This window comes from Notolepis coatsorum (assembly GCF_963971535.1).
Source record: "Notolepis coatsorum genome assembly, chromosome: 16".
Lineage (NCBI taxonomy): Eukaryota > Metazoa > Chordata > Actinopteri > Aulopiformes > Paralepididae > Notolepis > Notolepis coatsorum.
Window position 1 is genome coordinate 2,320,578 of NC_140180.1, and position 10,000 is coordinate 2,330,577.

The window sequence follows — 10,000 nt, forward strand, 5'->3', positions numbered from 1 at the left end:
CTGGAACCTGGCCTTACACTGGACTGGAGCCAGAGAGAGAGAGAGAGAGAGAGAGAGAGAGAGAGAGGTTAGTCTGGTCTGGTCTCATCTGGTCTACATTTACATTCAGTCATTTAGCGGACGCTTTTAACCCCTTCACTGCCGCACTACCGAACGGTTAACCCTTTCACTGTGACAACACACAGAAGGTTAACCCTTTCACTGACACACACCAGCGGGCAACAGTCGGTAGTGTGATAGTAAAGGGTTAACCTTCTGTAGTGTGGCAGTGAAAGGGTTAACCAAAGCGACTTACAAGTTCTGTACGACAGGTCATCAGGAAGGGCACAACTCTTTATCAGCTGAGTAACAATGTTCATCAAGGTGTTGAGTGCTACAGTGTAGGTTAGTTTATTAGGACAAGTGCATGACAGTACGGTTAGTTATGGTTAGACTTTTTTTATTTTTTTTATTTCAGATAATGGTTGAAGAAGTGCGTCTTTAGTCGACGGCGGAAGATTGGACGGGTTTCGGCTGTCCTAACTGGGGTGGGTAGTTCATTCCACCATTGTGGGGCAAGGACTGAGAAAAGGCGGCTTCTCCTCGATGACCCTAGTCTAGTCTAGATTTGTTCTCAATGAACTCATGGTGATGATAACTGTTGCACTTCTTTTTGTCTTGTATGTATATAAGTGTGTCTGACTCTTAACCACCAAAACCTGCACGGACTACAACGTATGACGGCCTCTTTGAACTGCTGCGGTCAGGCAAGCGCTACCGGAGTCTCACGGCCGGTACAGAGAGACTCAGAAGGAGCTTCTATCCCCAGGCAAGTGCTACCGGAGTCTCATGGCCGGTACAGAGAGACTCAGAAGGAGCTTCTATCCCCAGGCAAGCGCTACCGGAGTCTCATGGCCGGTACAGAGAGACTCAGAAGGAGCGTTTATCCCCAGACAAGCGCTACCGGAGTCTCATGGCCGGTACAGAGAGACTCAGAAGGAGCGTTTATCCCCAGACAAGCGCTACCGGAGTCTCATGGCCGGTACAGAGAGACTCAGAAGGAGCTTCTATCCCCAGGCAAGCGCTACCGGAGTCTCATGGCCGGTACAGAGAGACTCAGAAGGAGCTTCTATCCCCAGGCAAGCGCTACCGGAGTCTCATGGCCGGTACAGAGAGACTCAGAAGGAGCTTCTATCCCCAGGCGAGTGCTACCGGAGTCTCATGGCCGGTACAGAGAGACTCAGAAGGAGCTTCTATCCCCAGGCGAGTGCTACCGGAGTCTCATGGCCGGTACAGAGAGACTCAGAAGGAGCTTCTATCCCCAGGCAAGCGCTACCGGAGTCTCATGGCCGCCACAGAGAGACTCAGAAGGAGCTTCTATCCTCAGGCCATCAGGATGCTCAACGACAATAACACTATGTAACAAACCATCATCCACACTCACTTTAAATAAACACTCACCTTAACACCCACTTGACTCACTTTAACACACTTTATATTTAGTAGTAAAGAGATTTGCACTACAATTCATACCTCATTGCACCTTACCCAAAGTTTGTACCTCATCCCATTTCTGCCTTGTACCTCACTGTTACTCTTTTTACTCTGTATTGTATATTGTATATTGACTGAACACTTTATTTTATGTACTTTTGATTCTTCTATTTTTTTTTGTATCCACTTTTTCTCCCATTTTTCTATATTTTTCTCCCATCCCAATTTCGTATCATCCAATTCAACCCTCCCCTGTCACGGACGCTGTTTCTTGCCTCCCACAAGCCGGCTGCAATGTGGACTAAGTCATACATAGCACAAGTCCCCTCCGGTACTTGAGGTAACAGCAGTCGCATCTTTTCACCTGCGCAGCTCGATCTCTCAGTGGCGAGGAGTAACGCGCGGGAGGCTCACGCTGCCCCCGACACTTCCTGATTCTACTGCGCAGGCGCACCAACCGACCTGTAGGAGTCGCTGTCCACAACGCCTGATCCCCACCCATCAGTTTCCCTCCCCGTAATACGGCCAATGTGTATCAGTACGGACGACCAGCTAAACTGAAAACAATGTGGAGCGCTGGGCTTGAACACGCGAACCCAGCGTCTCCACATTGGTGCCTTGCCCACTACACCACCTAGCCGCCCCCTTGATTTTTCTATTTTATACAGTTTATCTATTTCTTTTATTTTTATATTGAGAGTTAATTATATTGTCCACACTGTGAACTAGTGAACGTACTGTAGGGGGCGTAGTCCTGGTGTTCTACAGTCAGGGTGCAGCTACAGTAACGTACTGTAGGGGGCGTAGTCCTGGTGTTCTACAGTCAGGGTGCAGCTACAGTAACGTACTGTAGGGGGCGTAGTCCTGGTGTTCTACAGTCAGGGTGCAGCTACAGTAACGTACTGTAGGGGGCGTAGTCCTGGTGTTCTACAGTCAGGGTGCAGCTACAGTAACGTACTGTAGGGGGCGTAGTCCTGGTGTTCTACAGTCAGGGTGCAGCTACAGTAACGTACTGTAGGGGGCGTAGTCCTGGTGTTCTACAGTCAGGGTGCAGCTACAGTAACGTACTGAAGGGGGCGTAGTCCTGGCGTTCTACAGTCAGGGTGCAGCTACAGTAACGTACTGTAGGGGGCGTAGTCCTGGTGTTCTACAGTCAGGGTGCAGCTACAGTAACGTACTGTAGGGGGCGTAGTCCTGCAGCTCTACAGTAAACAACAGTAAACTTGGGGTGCCTGAGTGGCGCACCGCATACAGCACTACGGTGCAACACGGCCGACACGGGTTCGATTCCCGGACCCGGTGATCTTTGCCGAATGTCTTCCCCGCTCTCTCTCCCATTCCTCCTCTCTCTCTCTCTCTCTCTCTCTCTCTACCGGACTGCCCGGTAGCAAAAATCAATAAAAACCTACAGAGACATAACTAAAAAAACGCCATTAACTTACTGTAGGGGGCGTAGTCCTGCAGCTCTACAGTCAGGTCAGTACAGCAGGCCGTGCGCTCGGTCCACAGAGCCAGAGCTGCAGAGGTGCTGCTGGGGTCACACTCAGGCTCCACATCTGGTACCTCATTCTGAGAGGGGGGAGAGAGAGAGAGAGAGGGGGAGAGGGAGAGAGAGAGAGGGAGGGGGAGGGAGAAGAGAGGGAGAGGGAGAGAAGAGAGAGAGAGGGAGAGGGGGAGAGAGGGAGGAGAGGGTGAGAGAGAGGGAGAGAGAGAAAGGAGAGGGGGGGGAGAGAGGAGAGGGGGGAGAGGGAGAGAGGAGAGGGGGGAGAGGGTGAGAGAGAGGGAGAGAGAGGGAGAAGAGAGGGAGAGGGAGAGAAGAGAGAGAGGGAGAGGGGAGAGAGGGAGGAGAGGGTGAGAGAGAGGGAGAGAGAGAAAGGAGAGGGGGGGAGAGAGGAGAGGGGGGAGAGGGAGAGAGGAGGAGAGGAGGGAGAGGGGGGGAGAAGAGAGAGAAAGAGATAGAGAGGGAGAGGGAGGAGAGGGTGAGAGAGAGGGGTGAGAGAGAGGGAGAGGGAGAGAGGAGAGGGAGAGAGAGGGGGGGAGGGGGGAGAAGAGAGAGAGGGGGGAGGGGGGAGAAGAGAGAGGGGGGAGGGGGGGAGAAGAGAGAGGAGAGAGAGGGGGAGAAGAGAGAGGGGAGAGAGAGAGAGATAGGGAGAGAAAGAGAGAGAGAAGAGAGGGGGAGAAGAGAGGAGGAGAGAGAGGGGAGAGAGAGATGGGGGGAGAGGAGAGAGAGGGGGGAGAAGAGAGAGGAGAGAGAGGGGGAGAAGAGAGGAGAGAAGAGAGGGGGGAGAGAGAGATAGGGAAAAGAGAGAGAGAGAGATAGAAAAGAGAGAGATAGGAGAGAGAGAGGAGAAAGAGAGAGAGAGAAGAGAGAGAGAGAGAGAGAGAGAGAAAGAGAGAGGGGAGAAGAGAGAGATAGAAGAGAAAGAGAGAAGAGAGAGATAGAAGAGAAGAGAAGAGAAAGAGAGAGAAGAGAGAGGAGAGAGAGAGGGAGAGAGGGGGAGAGAAATTACATTGTTTGCAAATCAGACACGCACCAGGGTTTCCGTTAGAAAATATTGGTGCCGGTCTCCGTGTCCTGCAAGATTTCAATCTCCCGGACAAATGTGAGAAATTCCGGTCAGTTTATTTATTTTTTTTTTTATTTTTTTTAGCATTTTTACAGCTTTATTGGTCACGCAGGACCGACAGAGGAGAGGGCGAACGGGAGGAGAGGTGGGGAGGACATGCAACGAATAACGACGGGAGCTGGGATCGAACCCGGGTCGGCCGCGTAGGTGCGCGAGGCACTATGGTATGCGCCACGAGGGCGCCCTCCGGTCAGTTTATTGAGCTTAAAAACAATTGATAGGCAGGCTATATAAAGAATGACATCCTCAAGCCATGTAGATTTATAATATTTTTACTTAAAACTAGGCTACTTTTGCGTATACAGTCATTATATTCCAAATAAAATAAGTCCCGAGACTCCGTGCTGCTGCCGACTTTAAATCAAATAGGTGTCTGTGGGCAGTCGGCCCGACATTAAACAGCAGTTAAAAAAACTGTAATTACCGGACAACGGAACCCTGACACGCACACAATCTACATATGATTATCAGTGACAGTGGCGTTTAATTTGACCACAGGTGCCTTTGGTTTGGTGTGTGGGGTGGGGTGGGGTGGGGTGGGGTGGGGTGGGGTGGGGTGGGGTCATTCTACTCACCATCAGCACTTTAAGGAGGTTCTTCTCAATCCTTAACTTCTGCTCCTCCCTCAAGGTAGAGGCTGGAGGAGAGAGGAGAGGAAGAGAGGAGAGGTAGAGGGGAGAGGAGAGGAAGAGAGGAGAGGAGAGGAAGAGGGGAGAGGAAGAGAGAGGAGAGGTAGAGGGGAGAGGAAGAGAGGAGAGGAGAGGTAGAGAGGAGAGGAGGAGAGGAGAGGAGAGGAAGAGAGGAGAGGAAGAGGGGAGAGGAGAGGAAGAGGGGAGAGGAGAGGAAGAGGGGAGAGGAGAGGTAGAGGGGAGAGGAAGAGGGGAGAGGAAGAGAGGAGAGGAGAGGTAGAGAGGATAGGAGGAGGAGAGGAGAGGAGAGGAAGAGAGGAGAGGAAGAGGGGAGAGGAGAGGAAGAGGGGAAAGGAAGAGGGGAGAGGAAGAGAGGAGACGAAGAGAGGAGACGAAGAGGGGAGAGGAGAGGAAGAGGGGAGAGGAAGAGAGGAGAGGAGAGGAAGAGGGGAGAGGAAGAGGGGAGAGGAAGAGAGGAGAGGAGAGGTAGAGAGGAGAGGTAGAGAGGAGAGGAGAGGAGAGGAAGAGAGGAGAGGAAGAGGGGAGAGGAGAGGAAGAGGGGAAAGGAAGAGGGGAGAGGAAGAGAGGAGAGGAAGAGAGGAGACGAAGAGGGGAGAGGAGAGGAAGAGGGGAGAGGAAGAGAGGAGAGGAAGAGAGGAGAGGAGAGGGGAGAGGAGAGGAAGAGGGGAGAGGAAGAGAGGAGAGGAAGAGAGGAGGAAGAGAGGAGCGGTAGAGGGGAGAGGAGAGGGGAGAGGAAGAGGGGAGAGGAAGAGAGGAGAGGAGAGGTAGAGAGGAGAGGAGGAGGAGAGGAGAGGAGAGGAAGAGAGGAGAGGAAGAGGGGAGAGGAGAGGAAGAGGGGAAAGGAAGAGGGGAGAGGAAGAGAGGAGACGAAGAGAGGAGACGAAGAGGGGAGAGGAGGAAGAGGGGAGAGGAAGAGAGGAGAGGAGAGGAAGAGGGGAGAGGAAGAGGGGAGAGGAAGAGAGGAGAGGAGAGGAAGAGGGGAGACGAAGAGAGGAGACGAAGAGGGGAGAGGAGAGGAAGAGGGGAGAGGAAGAGAGGAGAGGAGAGGAAGAGGGGAGAGGAAGAGGGGAGAGGAAGAGAGGAAAGAGAGAGAGGTAGAGAGGAGAGGTAGAGAGGAGAGGAGAGGAGAGGAAGAGAGGAGAGGAAGAGGGGAGAGGAGAGGAAGAGGGGAAAGGAAGAGGGGAGAGGAAGAGAGGAGAGGAAGAGAGGAGACGAAGAGGGGAGAGGAGAGGAAGAGGGGAGAGGAAGAGAGGAGAGGAAGAGAGGAGAGGAGAGGGGAGAGGAGAGGAGGAGAGGAGAGGAAGAGGGGAGAGGAAGAGAGGAGAGGAAGAGAGGAGAGGAAGAGAGGAGAGGAAGAGAGGAGAGGAGAGGAGACGTGAGGGTGGTCTGGGTGTTCCCAATTTTGAATGGGCATATATTGCTACACGGCTCTCCCATCTGTTGAATATGCTGAACAGTGATGACCAGTATGTGAGAACGCTCACCCGTTCTTCTCTTTTCTTGGACCTAAAAAGACGTAAGGTCCCCCTGGCGCGTGGTTCGGACCCTAACTTCCTAGGCTTCAAGAGAAAGCCGAATGGAAAGCTGGACAGTCGCTCTCCTGGCTTCGGTGTGTGGTCAGACTGACCGGACCTTAATGACATGTGTTGCTGGGCTGATGTTACCCTGGAGTGGGTGGGGTCTAACTCTGAGGCAGTGGCTGTCTCAGAGAATATTATATCTGACCCCAGTATCTCAGTCAGAGCATCTATGTCTGTGTGTGGAATGGATCACCAACTTCCACTGACTAATGCCCGAGGTCGCCTCCTGTGGGCACAACAGCAAAGACAGCGGGAACAATGGACTGAGTTGAGACTGCAGGGGAAGATTGCGTGTCTCCCTGCTGCGGACCATTCTGTCTCTCACTCTGTGTTCAAAAATGTTGCCATAGATGAGTGCATTGTTATCTTTACTCTGAAAGCGAGATTACAGGTCTTACCATCTAAACTGAATCTCTCCATCTGGTTTGCAGACAGTCATGCTCCTCACTGTATTCATCATGACAATAACCAAATAGCTGAAACCATGTCCCACATCTTAAATGGTTGCCATGTATACAGGGGCCTCTACATAAGTAGGCATGACAGAATAGTAGATTTGATAGCGAAAGATATCTCTCTTATTTTTAGGTCCTCCATCACGCTGTTTAAGCATTCTACTGTGAAGCCAAGCATGTGTGTGTGTGTGTGTGTGTCTCTGAGTGTGTACCTCTGCCCAGCAGCTCCAGACAGTAGGTGATGTAGTGTGTGTGTGTGTGTGTGTGTGTGTGTGTGTGTGTCTCTGAGTGTGTACCTCTGCCCAGCAGCTCCAGACAGTAGGTGATGTAGTGTGTGTGTGTGTGTGTGTGTGTGTGTGTGTGTGTGTGTGTGTGTGTGTCTCTGAGTGTGTACCTCTGCCCAGCAGCTCCAGACAGTAGGTGATGTAGTGTGTGTGTGTGTGTGTGTGTGTGTGTGTGTGTGTGTGTGTGTCTCTGTGTGTGTGTCTCTGTGTGTGTGTCTCTGTGTGTACCTCTGCCCAGCAGCTCCAGGCAGTAGGTGATGTAGTGTGTGTGTGTGTGTGTGTGTGTGTGTGTCTCTGTGTGTGTGTGTGTGTCTCTGAGTGTGTACCTCTGCCCAGCAGCTCCAGGCAGTAGGTGATGTAGTCCTTGGCGTTGGCCATGAGGAAGGCGCAGCGCAGGGCGGTGATGAGGATGGCAGTGAGCAGAGCCCACCAGCGCTCCGTGCGGTAGTCACACATCACGTAGTCCAGCAGCCTGCAGGGGGCGCCACAAACACATCACACAGTCACACATCACGTAGTCCAACAGCCTGCAGGGGGCGCCACAAACACATCACACAGTCACACATCACGTAGTCCAGCGGCCTGCAGGGGGCGCCACAAACACATCACACAGTCACACATCACGTAGTCCAGCGGCCTGCAGGGGGCGCCACAAACACATCACACAGTCACACATCACGTAGTCCAGCAACCTGCAGGGGGCGCCACAAACACATCACACAGTCACACATCACGTAGTCCAGCAACCTGCAGGGGGCGCCACAAACACATCACATAGTCACACATCACATAGTCCAGCGGCCTGCAGGGGGCGCCACAAACACATCACACAGTCACACATCACGTAGTCCAGCGGCCTGCAGGGGGCGCCACAAACACATCACACAGTCACACATCACATAGTCCAGCGGCCTGCAGGGGGCGCCACAAACACATCACACAGTCACACATCACATAGTCCAGCGGCCTGCAGGGGGCGCCACAAACACATCACACAGTCACACATCACGTAGTCCAGCGGCCTGCAGGGGGCGCCACAAACACATCACACAGTCACACATCACGTAGTCCAGCGGCCTGCAGGGGGCGCCACAAACACATCACACAGTCACACATCACGTAGTCCAGCGGCCTGCAGGGGGCGCCACAAACACATCACACAGTCACACATCACGTAGTCCAGTGGCCTGCAGGGGGCGCCACAAACACATCACACAGTCACACATCACGTAGTCCAGCGGCCTGCAGGGGGCGCCACAAACACATCACACAGTCACACATCACGTAGTCCAGCGGCCTGCAGGGGGCGCCACAAACACATCACACAGTCACACATCACGTAGTCCAGTGGCCTGCAGGGGGCGCCACAAACACATCACACAGTCACACATCACGTAGTCCAGCGGCCTGCAGGGGGCGCCACAAACACATCACACATCACGTAGTCCAGCGGCCTGCAGGGGGCGCCACAAACACATCACACATCACGTAGTCCAGCAGCCTGCAGGGGGCGCCACAAACACATCACATAGTCACACATCACGTAGTCCAGCGGCCTGCAGAGGGCGCCACAAACACATCACATAGTCCAAGATTAATCATCTGAGAGAGGTGAGATTAAGTGGATACACACACACACACACACACACACCAGTAGGGATGGGTACCGTTCACATTTGAACCGATACGGTACCGGTACCTGCGAATCGATACCGGTACCCAACGGTACCTTTTTTCTGTCCTTTAGTCTCTAAAAATGTTATCTACCTACCTCAGTTGTGAAAAAAATAATCCAAACTTCAAATAACCACACTTTCGACCGTTTTCAGCTTGTCATTGCCCCGACTCAAATCGGGGCAAATCCTAGGTAAGCGTATATTGTGTGTGTGAACGTTGACGTGAAGAAAAAAAAGTTAAAAAAATAAATAAAAAAATAAATCTTATTTTTACAGTAACGAAATCTGGCACCGACGGATCTCACGTGAATCGGTACTCGAGTCGGTAGTACCGACGTGATTCGGTAGGTAGTACCTTTAAAAGTACCTCATTCGGTACCCATCCCTACACACCAGACACATACGCCACAGAAACATACATACATAAAACACACACATACCACACATGCATTAAAACACAAGAGACACAGATTAATCATTTGAGAGAGGTGAGATTAAGTGGATACTGAGATTAAGTGTATTTTCATGTATTCATCATCTTACTTCAGGGCTTTAGTGTAGTCCTTAGCGTGGTAGTACTCTTCTCCCATCTGGACCACTAGAGGGAGACAGAGAGCGAGGAGGTATATCAGTCAGTCAGTCAGCCAGCCAGCCAGTCAGGTAATAAAGCAGTCAGACATGTGATGACATCGGGACTCACTCAGGTGACTCTTCATTCGAGGACATTTGTACTTCTTGAACTGAGCCACGGCATTACTGAGGAGAGCTATGATCAGCTCCTAGAGAGAGAGAGAGAGAGAGAGACAGAGAGAGAGAGACAGAGACAGAGAGGCAGAGAGACAGAGACAGATAGGCAGAGACAGAGAGAGAGAGACAGAGAGAGAGAGACAGAGAGGCAGAGAGGCAGAGAGACAGAGAGGCAGAGAGAGAGAGAGAGAGAGAGGCAGAGAGAGAGAGAGAGAGACAAAGAGAGAGTTAGCCCTGATGCTAACCATGCTAGTTAATATTAATACAGGCTAACGGCTAGTTAGCCCTGATGCTAACCACACTGCTAACCGTAACGCTGCTGACCATGACTTGATTTTTATTTGTCTCGAACATAAAAACATAAAACAAGTTTAAAAAACAAAAAAGGTAAATAGTCAAAGACTATTTCCACACAATAAGTGTTCGAGAAGGAACAGGGGGAAGTAAAACAACTTATCAAGCCCTGCCCCTTCCTTACAATATTTGACATTATAATTTAATAACAAAA

General features: G+C 51.7%; 1 protein-coding gene across 1 annotated transcript in view; it reads right to left on the bottom strand.

Moving 5' to 3' along the window:
* The window catches only part of trappc11 (trafficking protein particle complex subunit 11), a 71,329-nt gene that overhangs the window by 34,247 nt on the left and 27,082 nt on the right, over nucleotides 1-10,000 (bottom strand). The window contains exons 13-18 of the mRNA XM_084331361.1: nucleotides 9,446-9,524; nucleotides 9,289-9,343; nucleotides 7,396-7,541; nucleotides 4,676-4,737; nucleotides 2,916-3,042; nucleotides 1-23 (exon numbers count right to left, since the gene is read on the bottom strand). The exon at nucleotides 1-23 is cut by the window's left edge and continues 108 nt beyond it. Of these exons, the coding sequence (XP_084187487.1) occupies nucleotides 1-23; nucleotides 2,916-3,042; nucleotides 4,676-4,737; nucleotides 7,396-7,541; nucleotides 9,289-9,343; nucleotides 9,446-9,524 (492 nt within the window). The remainder of the gene's footprint in view (nucleotides 24-2,915; nucleotides 3,043-4,675; nucleotides 4,738-7,395; nucleotides 7,542-9,288; nucleotides 9,344-9,445; nucleotides 9,525-10,000) is intronic.